Here is a 19,956-nt window from a genome sequence, read left to right as displayed (position 1 = left end):
AGCTACCAGCCAGTCAGCTCTTTTATTAAATCAAGCAGAAGGTGCCTTGGCAAAGATACATCTTCATAGTGTACAAAAAGATTATTCCATAATATGTGTCACTTTCATGCCACCAAAAAGAACCAAGAGTTGAACCATCTCTATGTCAGAGAGCATCTGTTTACCTTCTGGGGGCCAGAACTTTAAAGCACACACATATCACCTGGCCCTGTCTCAGAGAGGAAGACTCAGGAAAATGTCCTGTGTCCCACCAGCTTTGCCAGAGGACAGATGTGCAATGGAAGCCAGAGACAGACTGAGTCTTTCAGAGTGTCCTGAAGTCCCCATAATGGACGAGTAAGGTGCTCACTGCCCTTGCTTCTAAGGTCTTTGCTTGGTTTCTGGGGAACAGCCCTTTCTTGCTTCCTGCTCATCTCCATCCCCTCCGCAGGTTACACCCTTCTGCTTATACTCATCAGAGTTCCTCAAAGCTCAGTCCAGACCTATTGAGCTGTAGACCTACTGCAGTATTATAATGAAAACACGCAAAGCTGAGGGGAGATCCACCCTCTTGCCTCACTTGCTTTTAGTTGACTTCAAAAGGCACAAAATTTGGAGGTCAGGTATCTAAGCAACATATTAGTCTCCTGGTAGCTTTGCTATGGATAACACCTCTGATGTGTAACAGGTCATGTTGCCTAGGTTATTTTTCAGGGAATAAAAGGTCACTTTTGTTGAACTCAATGACTTTTTAATGTGGGCTTCTTGATGTCACAGGACCAAAATTTCTATTTGCAGAAAAGGCTGATATCTTATATTCTGAACATGTATGTGTCTTGTGAGGATCAACCATACACTATATCACCTCCAGTCACCTTTCCCCAAATCTCAAATCCCTCTGCCATAGCCAAAACTGCCCTCTACCCTGTTCTCTGGGAAATGGATTTGAGACCTGCCCAAACTATGAATACACTCTCTTTTGCAAAACTCATCATTTCAATGACCAACATCCTGCACCAGGGCAAAGGGGCCTGGGTCAGTAGCAGGTACATTTGCTCTTTGCCCCTACTTGCTAGTATAGACCTCCTAAGACTCAGCTCTAAGTGAAGAGGGATTGGTCATCGATTATATGTTTGTTATAACCAAATATTTATGAAAAGCTCCTTTTGGTAACACCTGAGTTTATGCTAATGAGATCACTTCAACTGGGTCCCCTAGACAACCAGACTAGTTGGTTACCAGAAAGCACCAGAAAGATTGGAAGCTGACCTCCAGGAAGGGGAGTGAGGCTGGAGTTCCTAAACTGAGTCTTTAATTTGTGGCTCCGACACTAACTCCAGGTAGGCAGTGTCTTGAACTGTTGGATGCCCACTTGAGAACCAAAGCATTGGCTTTAGACAAGGCACTGTTTGGTGTGAGCAAGAGCCCAAACTCAATCTGTCCCTGTAAAAGTGACACAATTCACTCCAACCTCAAGATCTCTTTGAAGTTCCTATTCCACCTTTAAACTAGTTTGTGAAGACTTTGTATGTAGCTAGAGTTTTCCTGCCTTGCCCACAGTCAGGACAAATCTTTGTCACCCGCCAGTCCCACAGCCACTCAGACCCAAATAAACACAGAGCCTTATATTGCTTACAAACTGGCCATGGCAGGCTTTTTGCTAACTGTTCTTATATCTTGAATTAACCCATTTCTAGAAATCTATACCTTGCCACGTGGCTCATGGCTTACCGGCGTCTTTACATGCTGCTTATCCTGGCGGTGGCTGGCAGTGTCTCCTTCCGCCTTCCTGTTCTTTCTTTTCTCCTCTCTATTAGTCCCGCCTATACTTCCTGCCTAGCCACTGGCCAATCAGTGTTTTATTTATTGACCAATCAGAGTAATTTGACATACAGACCATTGCACAGCATTAGTATCACAACATGACAATGCCAATTTACATGTAAAAACATTGCCCTCTGTCCTAGACCTTGAAGATGTGTGGGGGGAGGGGCGCTTTAGGTGGATCTGGATTTTCTTGTGAGCTCCAGGCCCAAGTTGAGATGTAGTTAAGAGTTCTACACTGGGCACTTAATTATCACAAGATCCCAGCTAAGGGACCCTTCTTCAAAATACCTCCTCAGCTCAGGCTCCTTGTCTATAGACAACATTTCTCAATTGCCTGGGGTCAAACCTGACTCCAGCCCAGCTGTGGGGCCTGGACAGACAGCCCCTTCCTAGCCTTTATGTGCTACATGCAGAGTAGGAGCACTGTGATTCCTACTTCACAGAGTTTTGTGTGCATAACATCATACAGGAAGGGCCCTCAGTCCTGGGGAGGGATGGGCAGCCTCTGAGTCCTCAATAGATACTAGCTATGAATATGATCCTTGCCCTCTTCCTAATATGCCCAAAGTCCTGGGAACATTACATTCTGCTCAGGGATTAAGGCTCAGTTGAAAAGCCTGGGTAAGATAGCTTTGCCCCCTCCCCCCCTTTTCCCTTGATCAATGTTTCTAGAAGCCCCAACTTTATTTTTCTGTTTTGTTTTTGTTGGTTTGGTTTTTCCAGACAGGGTTTCTCTGTGTAGCCTTGGCTGTCCTGAAACTAGCTCTGTAGAACAGGCTGGCCTTGAACTCAAGATCTGCCTGCCTCTGCCTCCCAAGTGCTGGGATAAAAAGTGTGCGCCACCATTGCCCAGCCCAACTTTTTATGTAAGCAATTGTACACACAACCATGCCAAGTAGTTATTCATTCCTAAATTGTGATCCTCAGAGCCTAGCCTCAGCATCTCCCTGTTAGAAATCCTCTCAGGCACCGCGTGGGACCCCCTGAATCAGATATGGGGGTAGGGGGATGAGGGGTGGGTGTGATGATTGGTCATGGGGTTATCAGTTGATGTTTGATCAAGGCAAACTGGCCTGAAGACAAAAGCACAACACAACACTTTAGCAAGTCTCCAATGCCAGAATAGAATGGAGTGCTCCCCCATCTGTCTTCCAGCGATTGGGCTTTGGCCCCACCCCCCCGACAAGGCCTGAGCTGTATTACACTGGTCTGGGATCCTCGGGGAGGAAACCAGCAGTACCAGCAGGCGAGGAGGATGCACTGCCGGCTGGGGGAAGGCGCTCAGAGGCGGTGGGAGGTGCCAAGCCCCTTTTTCGCCACCCAGATCTGCGGGCGGGACAAGGGGAGGACCGGAGACGTGCTTTAGTGCCAGGCGCGAATGGCCTCCGGCTGCACTGAGCTGGCCTCCGTGTCAGCTGGTGGGTTCTTTCTCTGTCCGTCACAAGCCCACCGGCAAAGTCAACGGCTAGGTAGGTGGAGGCTGCAGCTCCCAGCCTTTAGGAGCACTAAGGGGCAGCTGCATGGATGAGGATGCGACCCGGGGACCCCCGAGGTTTGGGGGAGAAAGGCTTTGAAAGAGAAGGGATGCACTCAGCTAGCTTGCTAGCCTCAATGACAGGCTTGCATCGCGAACTTCCTAGGACGGTGGCAGCGGGCATGTCACAGCGAGGCGACAACACTTCTTTGGAAGAGTAACTTCACTGACTGGAAAACTTTGTCTCCACTCTTGGCTCTGAAAGTTGCGAGCTGCCCTAGAGGTGGGACAGACGCAACACTGCCACGGGGAGGATCAAGGCTATCAGCCAGCCCGCGACCTTCAGAAAGTTTTAATTTCCATTCGGGACCTGGTTCCCAGGTATTCCAGAAGCCGCGCCTCCCCGCCCCTGGCCCTCCCCTTGGTATCTTGCCTTAGGCCGGCATCCTCCTCCCTCTCGGTCCGGGGCAGCTAAAAGCTGGAGGTTCTAGGCTGAATCTGCTTTCTGCTCTCCAGCCTGGCTAAACTGCCAGGAAGGACGAGCCCAGCCGGCGTTATGCGCTCCTTCTGCTGCTGGAGTAGATAAGTTTCCAGAACTGCGTTTGCTGCGGGACTAGTCCCGGGGCCGGATGGTATCATGGAGCCATCCAGGGAGCAGCAGCAAAGTTCCGAGGCGCTCAGCTCCACGCTTTCCGGAGATCCCCCACCCACGGAGAGGCTGTCGGTCCCCGAGGTCCTCTGCGTGGAGGGTGGCACCTCGGAGACCCCGATCCCTGACGCTCAGCTCCAGGACAGGCCCCTGTCGCAGCAGGAAGAGGCGGCTCTCCCGGAGCAGGAGGAGCTGCAGGAATATCGCCGCCCTCGAGCGCGCTCCTTCTCTTTACCGGCGGACCCCATCCTGCAGGCAGCCAAGCTCCTGCAGCAGCAGCAGCTGGAGGGACAGCCCGGCGCGGAGTGTGGCGAGCCGGCCGTGGACTGCTGCGCCAAGTGCAAGAAGCACGTGCAGTTCGCGGACTCGCTGGGGCTGAGCTTGGCCAGCGTGAAGCACTTCAGCGAGGCGGAGGAGCCGCAGGTGCCGCCCGCCGTGCTCTCCCGTCTCCGCAGCTTCCCGCTGAGCGCCGAGGACCTGAAGCAGGTCGGGGGGCTGCTGACGGTGGCAAAGGTGCCGGTGCCCCTCTGGGTGCCGCGGATCCAGCTCCGACCCCTCTTCCAGCTCCCGGGGCTGAGCGCTGCGGAGGAGCGTCTCCGGCGACAACGAGTGTGTCTAGAAAGCGTGCAATGTTCCCAGCCGCCCCGCGCCGAGGTGACCGGCTCGGGCCGGGTGATCAGCTGCCCCGGACCTAGGGCAGTGTCGGTGCGCTACACCTTCACCGAGTGGCGCACCTTTCTGGACGTGCCGGCCGAGCTGCATCCTGAGTCACCGGAGCAGCTGCCTCCTGTGCCATCGGGGCACTCTGGACCAGGGGCTGAGGATAGAGAGGAGGAGCCGGTCACCGAGCGTTTCTGCTTCTCGCTGTGCCTGCCCCCAGGTCTGCAACCCAAAGAAGGGGAGGACGTTGACACATGGGACGTCGCTATCCATTTTGCCGTCTGCTACCGCTGCGAACAGGGGGAATACTGGGATAACAACGAGGGGGCCAACTACACCTTGCGCTATGTGTGCTCCACAGATCCACTCTGAGCCCTGGAGCTTTGTTTGAGACATGGAGAGAGGTTGACCAGCACGTTAAGTTCCATCAAGAGCTCTTGAGGAACCTTAGCTGAGCGTCGCATTAACCAAGCTTGGAGAGAAAGGAGCAAAGCGTTAAATAAACCATCAACTCGCAGCGCAGATGAACGCACCGGCAAGCACAGAGGGTCTGGCAATGCTCTGACCCTCTTTCGACTGATCTTTCTACTTGCCTTCTAGAATTCCCAGCCTGCAATGGACTAAAGGACGCCCCAGTCCTCCACGCAGGGGTTCTCTCCAAGAAAGGGGCTGTGGATCCCTGAGTCAGGACCTGTGTCCTTGGGGATTTGTTTCTAATGTGAGATGTGGTCCTTACAGCTTGATGAAAATCTGCAGGCAAAGACAGGCACCCCCACCTCCAGGAGGGAACCTTCACAACCGAGGCTTGATTCTCAGAAGGCTCGGTGGGTGCCCATCAGCCTTTCCTTTTATCTGGGATCTGGAAACGTCTGCCCAGACACAACGCTATTTTCTTCTGTGACTGGATACAAATGTCCTTTTAAAAAGTAAAGGCCACGTGCACATACTTTCCCTCTGTGCTTCATGTTTCACCTTCTGAGGGTTTGGGTTTGGGGAGGCCTTGGCGATCAGGGGGTGCTCAGCTGACGACACAGACAGCATTGATATGCTTTCTCTTGATGTGGAAGAGCCCAAGTTCTCCACACTGGGAAAAGCGATCCTCAACATGCACAAAAAGTGCTCTGTCCCTTGTCTTGGTAAAATGCTGGATGAATTAAAATGCCAAAGGCCTTGGCTGTGAGCTGCAGGAACCCATCACATTCGTCCCAAACCCTTTTGTGCAGTTCAAGCTCGTAATAGCTGTCCCACTCTCTGGGCCATTAGTAGTCAGAGAAGCTGGGCTCTCGCAGGCTGCGCTCCAAGCACAGGGGTTGGGGGCTGGACAGGTGGCTTCTTTCTCCTCTCAGAGGCACAAGGACGAGTGGGAACTTGATGGTAACAAAGCACACTCGGCTAGTGCTGCTCAGAATCAAATGGGGCACTCTGCACAGCAACCCCCTAGGCGCGGGTGAGGGGACCTTCACTCACTGTGGACTGCCCCATATGCTGAGATGTCCAGGTCTGAGTGGGGGCGCACTCTGGGTGAAGGAAGACTCAGTTCCTTTCTTCCCGCTCTTCCCCCGGTAACTTACTTTCTTTTGAAAATTATTTTTCAAAGTGTCCTATTTTCTAGCACGTGACTAGCATAATGAGTTTGGAGTAGACTAAATTTAAGGGGAGATGTTTTCGTAGTCCTACAGATGAGCCAGCACAATTACCAAAGATAAACATGGCCCAAAGTGTGTTTTCATGGAACCAGAGACCTAGAAATGATTTCTACATGTTTAAAGTCTTATTTTAATTTTAAAGGATTATTATTTTGTGGCATGAAAATTATATTAAAGCCAGATATAGTGGCACACACCTATAATCCCAGCATTTAGGAAGCTAAAGCAGGATTGTCAAGAGTTTGATACCAGCCTTGGCAGCCTAGAAAAACTATACAAAGCAAAAAACAAGGCCAAGTATGGTGGTTCATCCCCAGAATCCCTGGACTCTAGAAGCTTAAGTAGGATGATCACAGCTTGTTGGAGGCCAGCAGAATGAGAACTGGGTTAAAAACAAAACCAACCCAACAAACAAAGGATTATGTGGAATTCAAACTTCACCTTCCACACATATTTACTGGAACAGAGCCATGACCTCATTCTATGGATGCTCTTCTGCACTACAGGAGAGTTAAGTAGATGCAAAGTGTAAACCATTTACTCTCTGACCCTTTATAGAAAGCATGTCAACCCTGCTTACTATTTTTAAAGCTATATGTCGAGATTCTTAATTCACAAAACAGTTAACAGCTTAGTGATGATTGCCATTTAAAACAGCAAACAAGAGCTGAGTATGGTGGCACACACCTAAAATCCTAGCACTGTCTGCGATTTCTAGGCCAGTCTGGTCTACATAGTGCGTTCCAGAAAACCCAGGGAGTCACCACAGAGAGAGCCTGTCTCAAAAGACAAAAAAAAAAAAAAAAAAAAAAAAAAAACAAAACAAAAAAACAAAAAAACAAAAAAACAAAAAAACAGCAAACATTTTTGTTGTTGTGGGGATGAAACCTGGGTTTTTATTTGTTTATTTATTTGTTGTTTATTTATATTTTGTTTTATTTTAAAACCCAGGGTTTCATACATATTAGGTTTATAAATTAGCCAGCCAGTATCTCTAATACTGAGCTATTTTTTAGCCCATAAGAAACACTTAAAAATATTTATTTATTTATTATGAGTATGGGTGTTTTGCTGGCATGTGTGTCTATGCACCCACCAACTGTGTACCTGGTGCCCTCGGAAGCCAGAAGAGGGCATGGGATCCCTAGAACCAGAGTTACAGAGGGTTATGAACCACCATGTGGGTGTTGGAGATCAACCCTGGATCCCATGGAAGAGCAGCCAGGGCTGTTAACTGCTGAGCCATCTCTCCAACCCCCAGGAAACATTTTATTTTATAAATATAAGTGAAGTTAAAATACATTTTTGTTCGTTGTTAGAATTTTCGTTGGTTAAAATTTTTGTTAGAATTTTTGTTGTTATTTCAATATGGGTGTGGTATAGTTGACTACTGAAATCTCAGTACTTAGGAGGTGAGGAAAGAGAATTGGGAGTTCAAGGTTATCTTTAGCCTTGTAGAAGCTTCAAGGCCAGTCTGGACTAAATGAGAAATAAAAAAAAAAAAATTAAAGCTGGGCAGTGGTGGTGCACACCTTTAATCCCAGCACTTAGGAGGCAAAGCCAGGAGGATCTCTGTGAGTTCGAGGCCAGCCTGGTCTACAGAGCAACAGGCATCAAAACTACACAGAGAAACCCTGTCTCGAAAAACAAACAAACAAAAACTAACAAAAAATTAATGTTTATTTTGAAGGAAAGGTTAACACTAACGAAGTCACTAAGTATTTAAGAGTGTGTTTACTAGGACCTGGGTGCTGCTCAGTGGCAGAGTACTTGCCTGGTGCGTCAGTTACTTCTCTCTTTTCTGGGGGGCAGCTGTTCACATTGTATCACATTGTGTCTATAATCAGGAAGCAGAAAAGATGAACGCTGGCCTCGGCCTACTGGCTCCCTCTTTGTGCTAGTGTGTGGTCTATGCATAGGCGTGGGTGTCCCTATGGTTGTACTCGCATGTGTGGAAGCCAGAGGTTGACATCGGATGTCGTCTTCTATTGCTCTCTACTCCATCCCTTTTGAGACAAGGTCTCTCACTGAACTTGAAGTTCATCACTTGGCTAGACTGACCTTCCGCTTCCACTCTCCAGCGGTGGGTGACTCCCACCCCACGGTTCTTTCACCTAGCCCTGACTCCTGTGAATCATAATTAATTCCAAGTGTGCCATCTCCCAGCCCTCACTTTCTCCTTTTTTATTCAGTCTGAGACCGGCAGCCTGTTCATGGCGCCATCCACATTCATGGTGTGTCTTCCACCCCCCAGTTAAGCCTTTCTGGAGACATTCTCACAGACGCACCTAGAGATGTGTTTTCTATGATGTTTCTAAACCTAGTCAAGGTAGATAGTGTTGACTAACCATTGGATCTAGTATGTGTGAAGGCCTGAGCTTGACCCCCAGTCCCACAAAACAATGGGAGAGGAGAGGAGGGAGGGGAAGAGGAAGTAAAGATGAGGGGAGAGTAGGAGTTAATCAACTCCTACTCCAAAAGGAAGGAAGCACATCCCCTCAACACAAAATTCATACAATGAAGCTGGTGCCTCTTTGCAGGAATATTCATCTTTATTTGAGAAGTGTGGTCATTTTTGCTTGAAAATGGAATAACTTTAAAAATCTTACCTAGCTCTAGTCATTAAAAACTAACTTCTTCCCAGTGATTTAACTACCCTGTCCTACATCAAAGGGAGATTCTAGAAGCTTCCTGGTGGCCAAGGTGTTCCTGAATCCCTGATTCAGGGAATGTTGGATGGAAAGTGTATTTCCATCTAAAGATTTTCCGAAGCATTGTGCAAAAGTCTGAAAATTTGCACGGAACAAAATGTTTCCCTAGGAAACTCCATGCTCATGGAGCAAGATGGGCAGCAAGGTTTGCAGACCTTGGGAAGCCAGGCTCCCGCTCAAAGAGTGGGCACTGTACTCTGGGAGCCCAGGAAGCAGACTTCCCTGAGTGCCTGGGAGTGTGATTGTCCTATTACCCACAAACCTCTGCTCAAGAGTCCGTGAATTTTCTCATACTGTGTGTTCGTGTACACACATGTGTGCATGTGTGGGTTTCCAGTCTCATGTCTCTCGATCTGCTCTACCTTCCTTCTCCCCTCAGCTGTTGGATTTTCATACACCACTTCATGGGGTTCACAAAGTTCAGCTCTAGCCACACAGCTTTTGTCTAATAGATTAGAATAAGACTTTTCATTCCCTGAGTTAGCCAAGTGTGTCTTTTGAGTTCTGTGCCTTGAAGCCACTGGCTTGGCATGCCTGCGTCACATCTTCTTTATTAGGGGGGGAGAAACAGCACAAGGGTGGAAACTCTGCTTTCTGTGGCATCATGGAACTGAATCAGATTTCTGGCACATGCCACCTGTAGGCGTGCAGGGCAGAGAGAGCACTTTGCCTATAATAAGTTAACAAATGGTGATGAGATATTGGTAGTCCCAGCCTTTGCCTGGGCAGTCCCCAAGATGTAGGGGGTCTGCTTGGTTCACAGGATCAGGGATGGGCAGCTGTTTGAAGTCATTGGGGATAGAGGTTTGGGGCAGGGAGATGACAAGCTGAGGTCACTTTAGTGACTTGGCTTTCTCCATCTACAGAGCAACCTGGGAAAGGTTAGCACCATAACTATTGCAGCTGGAGGATACCAGCTTGGTAAGGAGTTCTACACTTGGCGTTTTGGATGGTTTATATATTTGAGGAACATAAACACATTTTACAGACAAAGGAGCCCCCAGCAATTGACATCATAGCTACAAACAAGTTCTTTATATGTTCATCTAGCCTCTATGTTTGATGTATATTTAGAATCCTCATTTTCTGATGTACAAGCATGTCTCATATATACAATAAGAAAATGCCTCTTTGGTCCAGGAAAGTGGATATAGATAGGTTTTAAATAGAACTGCCCGAATGGAAAGTCTTTCATCTGATGGTGCTGATTATAAGAAGTAGTTGAAAGATTTTTATTGGCTAATTTTACATTGACGGTTCACACACAATGCATACTGTATAAAAGCGGGCCCTTGATGGTCATTTTGTATGCACTGGCCATACATGCCTTTAATTCTGTAAATCTTTTTCTTTTTTTACATTAGTTAACTTTTGTGTGTGTGTGTGTGTGTATGTGTGTGTGTGTGTGTGTGTGTGTGTGTGTGTGTGAGTTCTTTCCTTCCACAATGTGGGTCCCAGGGATTTGCACTCAGCTCACCTAGCTAGTGAGCCTTTATCCACTGAGCCATCTAACTGGCCTGGCACTCTGTAAACATCTGCATAATAGTTGGATGAAATTTAGTTACACAGCTCTCTGCATTTCTAATCACACACTCGTAGGGTATTGTTAGGCAGGGTTCTTTAGGGGACTAGAATATATGATAGCATATATATGTTACAAAAAAGGGCTCCCCCTTATAGGAGCTGGGCAACTAAACAATGCTCATGTGCATTCCAGAGAGGCTGAGAACTCAGTAGATCCTTAGCCCACAAGACTTGATGCCAAGCAGTAGCAATTTCATGCCGAAGGCCTGGGAGATTCCTGGAGAGTTACTGATCTTCACTCTATGTGGGAAAGCTGAAGTAGCTAGAATTTGACGCTAGCAAAGGATGACAGTAGCAACAACAGAATAGACACAGTCCCCAAAAGAATAGACACAGTCCCCAACAGGGACAGACACAGTCAACAACAGGGATAGACACTGTCAACAACAACAACAACAACAACAACAACAACAACAGGGATAGACACAGTCAACAACAACAACAACAACAACAACAACAGGGATAGACACAGTCAACAACAACAACAGGGATAGACACAGTCAACAACAACAACAACAGGGATAGACACAGTCAACAACAACAACAACAACAGGGATAGACACTGTCAACAACAACAACAACAACAGGGATAGACACAGTCAACAACAACAACAACAACAACAGGGATAGACACAGTCAACAACAACAACAATAACAACAACAGGGATAGACACAGTCAACAACAACAACAACAACAGGGATAGACACAGTCAACAACAACAACAACAGGGATAGACACAGTCAACAACAACAACAACAGGGATAGACACAGTCAACAACAACAACAACAACAGGGATAGACACAGTCAACAACAACAATAATAGGAATAGACACAGTCAACAACAACAACAACAACAACAGGGATAGACACAGTCAACAACAACAACAACAACAACAACAATAGGGATAGACACAGTCAACAACAACAACAACAACAGGGATAGACACAGTCAACAACAACAACGGGGATAGACACAGTTTTCAACAGCATCAGGGATAGACAGAGTCAACAACAACACAGTCAACATCAGAGACAGGCAGTCCACAACAAGAAAAGATAGACACTTTGTAGAAGCAGGCAATACCATTGCTGTCCCCTTGGGCTCTTTGTGTTTGGGCGGCTCATCATACAGTATTGTTCCAACTGAGGATGGTATTGTCCCTTAGTCCTGTGTGGAAATCTACTCACAGACCTATCCAGAGGTGTTTCTCTTAGTTGATTGCAGTTCCTATCAAGCTGATAAGATTAACCTCTACAGGTCTTAAGTATACTTATAATTACCTTAAAATAGTTGTTTATAAATTAGTAACTTAAAAGATTTTAATGGCCAGGTGTGATGGTGCATGCTTTAATCCCAGCACTTGGGATTAAATGTGATTTAGAGAAGGACTTATGTCAGTCCCTGTCTGGATCCTAGAAGGTTTCTAGAATGTTCCACATAAAGAAGTTAGTAGTTATCACATATTTACTCCCTATCAAACTCAGGGGAAAACTTAGTGCTACAGATTTTAAAACCTGACAGGAACCTTACAGGACTTAGCTATGACATTTAGCTGTGACATACAGCTCCAGTTTATGGAGTTCAGAGACTCTGTTCATATGCGATCTTGCTACCTGACAGAACAGGGTTGAAAGAGAAAGAGATGGATGACTTTTCTAGGCCAGGCTGTCCACAAATGGGGGATTCTTCACCACTTGTCATCATTAATGAGAACCTGGATTTGGGATACACTCCTGTTTGAGGGCACACCTGCCCCTGTGCTTGCCCACAGGCCTCTGGTGGATATTTGCAGTGTGTACTGCTCAAAGGTGTGACCCTCCTGAGCATCACTGAGACTCAGAGATCTCTGTGAGTTCTTTCCAGTCTACACTCTTCCCTCGCTCTCAGTGCCTGTCCAGTACCTGGTCATTTTCTAGGTGTTTTATGTGAGTTATCTAGTCTCACCAACAATGATCAGGCTCCCTCTGGCAGGGACCCAATTATGTTGAACCTCACTATGCCTCCATTCAGCTGCCCACTTCTCAAATCATTCAGAACTGCACACATACAGTTTTAATTCTACATTCTGCAAGTAAGAGAAAAAGTGATGCATTTAGAGCTTTTCTAAAAGCCATATTCCTATACTTACCTCTAAGTCCAGCACTCAGGATATTGGGGTAGGTGGATTGCAAGTTTGAGGCTAGCCTGGGTTACAACAGTGAGACCCTGTTTCAAGCAAAGAACCCTCTGCAAAGCAATCAAACAAAACTATCATCATAATCCAGCTGAGAAGATATGCAAGTGAAAAATTACTGTTGAGAAAGCAAGATAGTCTCCTTTTTCTTTACAACCAGTTCTAAAATATACCTAGTAACTGTGGAGGCCACTGGAAGATTCTCCCTTAGAAAGATCAGAACTGCATTTGCTGGGCTAGATAATGGGCCAGGGCCTACTGAGAAATCTGAGGAATTAAGGCTCCTTCTCACGGGACCATTCCTTTCCTGAGGCCATGACTGGTTCCTGTGTGTAGTTGACTCCGGGTGTGGACTCTCTTCCAATATGATAAGGTGATAGTTATAGCCTGTCTCCAACAGAACCCAGCTTTCCTGGAGATGGGCCACCACTGCTGGTGTGTGCCTTCAGTATTTCCTGCTAATATCTGTAAACACCAGCATTTTAGGGGCCTTCAAGCTCATGCAGCATCTTTCCTTTGGGGTGGAATTGCTGACTTAAGGAGCTAGAAACTCAGGTGCTTCATGGAAGGAGCAGAGGCCCCAGTAATTAGGATTGCAAGAACACCAGTGTTCCCCCTGGACTCAGAGCCTCTTTACAAAGGTCATTCATTTTGATCTGGGTATCCTATCCTGGTTACTGGCTCATGTCCGCTATTGCCATAACTCTTAAAACACCCTATTCCCTGTCTCTGATTTTTAAAAAAGATTTACCTATTTTTTCTTTTATATGTACAAGTATTTTGCTTGCACTACATTTGTGCACCACATACTTGTAGTACCAATGGAGGCTGGAATAGGGAGGTGGATATTGGAGAAATTATTTTGGCCACTCCACGTAGTTAAAAGGATATTTATTTAATGGCGTAACTCACAAATTAAGTAATGGGTAGGTCGCAGGGTCTGGGGAAGGTGTAACACAGTCCAGCGGTTTCTCCGGAGCTCTGCACAGTCAATCTGCACCGGTCAGCGTCCCGGCACCGAGCGAGCGCCCAGAGAGAGCGCTGGCCCATCCAGCTCTCGGGTCCCCAGGCGCCTCCCCTCGCCCCGCCTTGTAGGCGTGACAGTTGCCAGAGTCTCAATGGGGGTTGGAACTTCCAGAACCAAGCTGGAATGGCTACCCACTACATCTCCCCCTTTTTGTCTAAATAAGAAGGTTCTAAACTAATACAAGACTATATACAAAGGAATGGTTATCAAATATTGTCCAGAAATAATGAGAGATAATGACCTAGATAAGATGTAACTACAACCAATGCAAACAATATCAAGCAAGAAACACATACTAAAATCCAGAGAAGTATAGAGCATAGGTAAACAGCATGTTATAAAGATCATTCAAAGGTGTCCTATCCTAAAGAACCTGAATCTAATACTTAATATGTTCTATCTAAGATATTATATATACTAAGTTGTAACTATAACTGCTAGTCTTCAATCCCATCAAAGACCTGAGAAGGAACATAATGGTACCTGAGAAATGGTAGATGGATGCAAGCAACTTTCGGGAATCTTGCAAGAGTAGACCAAGACAGCTGGCAGCCTGGACAGTCACCTAATGTTTCTCAGCATTGTTGGTGCATTCAAATTGGCTACAGGCCTAGAGTATCTGACAGACCATTTTCAGAAGCAGGATTTCTGAAAGACCATCTTACCCTGTCTTGGCAGAGTACAGTGGTCGCTTTCCTTGTGTCCTGCTTGTCCAGAAAGGAGAGCATTGCATTTGTACTGTCAGCCATCAACGCAAGGGCAGTTCTTTGCCCAGTAGGCCATTTTGTGCCAAAAGACAAACTTCCAAATGGAAATGTCTTAGAAGCCCAACATTCTCTCGGGTCCCCAGGCGCCTCCCCTCGCCCCGCCTCGTAGGCGTGACAGTTGCCAGAGTCTCAATGGGGGTTGGAACTTCCAGAACCAAGCTGGAATGGCTACCCACTACAGTGGGTCCCCTAGAACTGGAGTTACAGACAGGAATGAGCCACCATGTGGGTACTGGGGATTGGACCCAGGTCCTCTGGAAGAGCAGATAGTGCTCTTAACTGCTGAGCCATTTCTAGAGCCCAGTGGTTCTAGAAACCTTTTTAATGTTGTGGTGACCCTCAACCATAACATTATTTCATTGCTACTTGATAATTGCAATTTTGCTACTGTTATGAACTGTAATATAAATATCTGATGCGCAGGATATCTAATATGCAACCCTTGTGAAAGGGTTGTTTGACCCCTAAAGGGGTGAGACCCACAGGTGGAAAACTGCTGCTAGCCCATAATTTATTTATTTTTTTGGTTTGGAGATGTGTGTGTGTGTGTGTGTGTGTGTGTGTGTGTGTGTGTGTGTGTGTGTGTGTTTGGTTAGCTTCCTATGTAGCCCTGGCTGATCTTGAACTCAGAGATCTGTCTGCCTCAGCTTTCCAAGTGCTGGGATTAAAGTCATGTACCTCAGATTTTTATTTTATTTATTTTCAAGACAAGGTCTTACTTTGTAGCTCTGGGTGTCCTGGAACTCACTATGTAGACTAGACTGGCCTTGAACTCTGAAATCTGTTTGTCTTTGCCTCTGCTAGGATTAAGGACATGTGCCACCACACCTGGCTGAGTATACTTTTATTTATATAAAGCTGCTAGAAAATGTAAGGCTATGCTTGAAATATTTTAATGCATCATACTAAAATCCAGCAAGTTAAGACTCTTAAATATATTACATTTGAATCTCAATGGAAGACTATATTAGCAACTATTAATCAGATTCCTACCTTTTACATTATAGTTCTTGATCATATGTCCTGAATGTCCTACATATTAGATATACATAAATGAGATGTGCATTAACTCTTCAAAATAAAGAGCTGATTATATTGACACTAATCTTAGACAGGCAAAGTCACATGGGTTCTGCAAGTAATAGATCAGAAGTTCTAGTGAAATGCTTTAAGAACATGTAAGGCATTTAAGAGACAAAGTAAATAAAGTAACTTTTCAGATGATGGGCTGATTATGGACAGTTTCTGAGAAAGCTTAACATTCTGGTAGGAAGATACAGATCTTTCTTGGAAGCTGTTTCTTGTGGAACCAGTTCTTTCTTGATGCTTTGAGTCCCTGGGGAAGTCCAGGCAGATGCCTGGTAACTCACATGGGCCACACTGTGGTCACCATAGACTTGTTCAGTTGAGACCATCTGGTTACAAAAACTCCAATATGTGCAACTCCAGGTCTATTAGTGTTGCCAATTCATGTGATCCAGTTTCAAGACTGAGACACTGACATTGCTGTTTACACAGTGGTAAAAACAGTCCTCTCAGGTAAGGAACAGCCGAATTCATCATTGAATGTTCTCCTTCTGGTTCTCTCTGAAGGGTCTTTGGACTTGAAACTGAGTCCCTGAGCAAAAGCAAGGCATCCATCCAGCTCCGTACGTGGAAATCAAATCGAGAAGCAATTTTCATCAATGGCTCCCTGAAGTACTAATAAAGCTGCAAAGACTGAGAAAGAAAGATCTTATTGTTTTCAGGTGTAGGTGAGCCACTGTCCACATAGATTCTAGGTAATCTTTCGGAGACGAGGAGGGAGAGAGGTCAGCTTTGTCGTTCAGCACAGTCTCCACTACCAAGTTCATTTTATAACAAGCGGCAAATGCGTGGCTAGTAACAAAGCTAGCAGTGAGGCAGGATGTGCAGAGGGCTTTCTCTTGGCTGCCCCCTTTGTTTTGAATAATGTGTACCTGAATAAGCTTTGCCAGCTACATCATGTGACCTTACCATAAGTGCTTATTATAATGACCCAGCAGCTCCACATGACTTCTGACCTGTACTTTGGCAGCTGGCACAAGAAGACATTTACAGATTTCCCTCAAACATGGCTTATGGTTGTCTTGTCAAGGCTCCATCACATGGGGCTGGGATATGGCTCAGCAGCAGAGTACTTGCCCAGGACCCCAGCATTCATCGCCAGTGCTGGGTGTATGTTTGTGGGGTCATCTGGGTTCAGGTAATATTTCTCAAGGGCCTACTTGACTGTGAGTTAACTCCCCCAGAAAAAGGAGCTTCCAAATTCAGAGCATATTATCCTGAGTATAAGACACTTCCACCTTCTGGTTTAGGGGGTCTTATCTTCTCTTTGGCTTTTGTTGCTTTTAGCCTGGCCCCAATACCTAAGAGGACCTTTAATCTAGAAGGCAATAGCAGTTGGCATGAAGTACAACTGTCACCTGTTGTCTGCAGGGGACTAATTCCAGGAGCTCCTGTGGAGGTCAGAATCTGTAATGCTCCTTTCTTACATAAAAAGGCATTGTATTTGCATAGAACTTACACACTCAGCCAGGCAGCGGTGGCGCACGCCTTTAATTCGAGCACTTGGAGGCAGAGGCAGGCGGGTCTCTATGAGTTCAAGACCAGCTTGGTTTACAAAGGGAGTTCCAGGATAGCCAGGGCTGTTACACAGAGAAACCCTGTCTCGAAGAAAAGTAAAATAAAAACAACAACAAAAAACCCAAACAATCAATCAAAAAGAAAACCTTCTCTATAGGCAGCTCTCCCTACAGGTGCACATCTGTTCTACAGAGCTACAGGTAAACTGTCTCTATGAAGGTCTTCCAAACTGTTTTATGGCATGATACACACAAGGTTGTAGCTCCATGGCAGAGCACTTCCCTAGCACACATAGGGTTGGTTATCTGCAGCACTGGAAAAAGTAAGAGCAGTGTTTCAAATCCTTGGAAATAATAGGCTTTCCGTGTTGGGTGTGGCTATGGAGAAAAGGGCCAAAGGTGACTTGTAGCTGGAGGGCTTCTCTCCAGGTCCCACCAAGCCCCCGCAGTCCCACAGCCCACGTATAAAATAACCACTCAAACGCTTCATATTACTTATAAGCTGTATGGCCGTGCCAGGCTTCTTGTTATCTACTTCTTTTATCTTAAATTAACCCATTTCTATTAATCTATAAGTAAGGCTCGTGGCTTACCGGTACCTTATATCTGGCTTGTCATGGTGGCAGCTGGCAGTGTCTCCCTCTGTCTTCCTGTTCCCTCCTTTCTCCTCTCTGTTAGTCCCACCTATACTTCCTGCCTGGCCACTGGCCAATCAGTATTTTATTTATTGACCAATCAGAGTAATTTGACATACAGACCATCCCACATCAGTGACTGCTGCAGGACATCATATATGCAAATCAATCTATGTCATGGCCTGAGGATGCTCTCTCTTAGCTCCACCATCTAGAGCACAAGGGCCATCAGAACCACATAGCTTCACACCTGCCTACATACTGTTGTTCTAGAAGCAGAGTTAAAGAACCAGATAGGCCCACCCAATGCCATCTGCAGGTCCTCTGGAGAGGTGAACTTTTGGTGGCATTTTTCATCTGCAGCTGCTGACACTGAGTGAGCCTCTGGCACCTGCGGAGCAGTGGCATACTCTGGGAAAGTTGAGATGGCCCGGGCAAGTAGTACAGCTTCTCCATCACATTGCCTGGTCCAAGCTCCACAGTTGGGGTTATTAGGCAGGCAGCTGGCTGCATTTTATAAACACCAGTTAAATGCCACTTTTTCTGAAGCCCTAGAATCAAGGCTCCTTGATTGGGAACACCCAATGTGAGGCTCTGCTTAGCCGACTCCTGTTTGTGGGCTTTTCTGTCTCAATTCGCCTTTGTACAGATCCTCAAATACAGAGTTAATTTGATCTAAGTTACAAGAATTAGCTCTATATTATCAAGCCTTGGGCATGTCCAAACCCATTTATGAGGTTTAATTAACACAAAAGCAGCCAGCTGTCAACGGTTTGCAAGTCAAGCCAAATTTACTCTATGATGCTCTGTGGAAGTGATCTTGTGGGGAGTCACCCACTGAGCTACCATTCTGCTTGCAATGTGATACTTTCAGGGGGATGAATTAGGTTGCACAATACAGTTACTTAGATTGAGAGCACTGTCCATAGCATTGCTGTTAGATGGTGAGTGGCCACATATTTTATTGATGCTCAGTATAAACAGTAAGTACCACCTCCACAGGGCTGGGTAACACTGCTCCACACGTCAGCTGAAAGGTGAGAGCACACTTCCCATAGCATGTCTGTTCACTCAGGCTGAATGTCCTACTTCTCGAATACTTCAGCTCCCAGGAGTGGACCCAGTGGTATGAGATTTGAGACTACTTACACGTGTACAAGACTTAATTCTGAGCTCATGAGGTGCACAACTGGAAGAATGAGAACCAAGTATGACACACAGGCATGAAAATTCCATAATGAAACCTGTGGTGGCTGGAGTTGAGAATGGCCCCCACAGGCTCACATATATGAATGCTTGGCCATCGGGGAGTGGTGCTACTTGAGAGGATTAGGTGTGGTCTTGTTGGAAAAAGTGTCACTGGGGGTGGGTTTTGGGGTTTCAAATGCCCAAGCCAGTACCAGTGTCTCTCTTCTTCGGTTGCCTATGGATTCAGATGTAGAAATCTCAATTATTTCTCCAGCACTATGTCTGCCTGTGTGCTACCATGCTCCCCACCATAACGACAACGGACTAAACTTCTGAAACTGTAAACAAGCCCCATTTAAATGCTTTCCTTGTTAAGAGTTTCCATGTAGTTGAGCATGTGTTGACACATGCCTTTAATCCCAGCACTCAGGAGGCAGAGGCAGGCGGCTCTCTGAGTTTGAGGTCAGCTTGGTCTACAGAGTGAGTTCCTGGACAGCCAGGGCTACACAGAGAAAACGTTTTTTGAGGGGGGAAAAACAACAGAAAAAAAAAAAAAAGAAGAGTTGCTGTGATCATGTTGTCTCTTCACAGCAACAGGACCACTAAGACAAAACACATTACTTTGCACACTAGTTTAAAAAAAGAAAGCTGTACTGCAAAATAGACATCACCATGACAGAATCTGTACTGCACAGGCACCAGGGTGAACATCCGTGACAGGCTCTATGTAGTCTGTGCTTAGACTTTTCATGTAGCCCAAACTGTCTCAAACTCAGTGCTCCTGTTTCAGCCTTCAAGTGCAAGGATTACAGATGTGCAACCCTACACCTGGCTCACTCATGGCTTTATGTATGTGTGGTGCATGCATGTGGGGGTCAGAGGTCAATGTCACTGGGTGTCTTCCTCAATCACTCTTCACCTTAATGTTTGATGTAGGGTCTGTCACTCAGTCTGGAGCGGACCAATTTGGCTGGACTGGCTGGCTAGTGAGCTCTTAGGATTCACCTGTCTGATCCTTCCCCTCCAGGGT

At 46.2% G+C, this 19,956-nt stretch overlaps 1 protein-coding gene across 1 annotated transcript; it reads left to right on the top strand.

The window, feature by feature from the left end:
* The first annotated feature begins 3,023 nt into the window (after positions 1-3,023).
* On the top strand, positions 3,024-5,536 carry Ppp1r3g (protein phosphatase 1 regulatory subunit 3G). The gene has a single exon (XM_028881599.2). It carries the CDS (start codon positions 3,918-3,920, stop codon positions 4,959-4,961), a length of 1,044 nt encoding a protein of 347 aa, XP_028737432.1. The 5' UTR covers positions 3,024-3,917; the 3' UTR covers positions 4,962-5,536.
* Positions 5,537-19,956: the final 14,420 nt, after the last annotated feature.

Source organism: Peromyscus leucopus, chromosome 5, assembly GCF_004664715.2.
Source record: "Peromyscus leucopus breed LL Stock chromosome 5, UCI_PerLeu_2.1, whole genome shotgun sequence".
In the NCBI taxonomy this organism is placed as follows: domain Eukaryota; kingdom Metazoa; phylum Chordata; class Mammalia; order Rodentia; family Cricetidae; genus Peromyscus; species Peromyscus leucopus.
Note: the sequence above shows the minus strand (reverse complement) of the source record. Positions and strands in the feature narration are given on the sequence as shown.

What these genes read in the sequence shown, in the direction of transcription:
- Ppp1r3g (XM_028881599.2), top strand. Translation starts at nt 3,918, where the DNA reads ATGGAGCCATCCAGGGAGCAGCAGCAAAGTTCCGAGGCGCTCAGCTCC.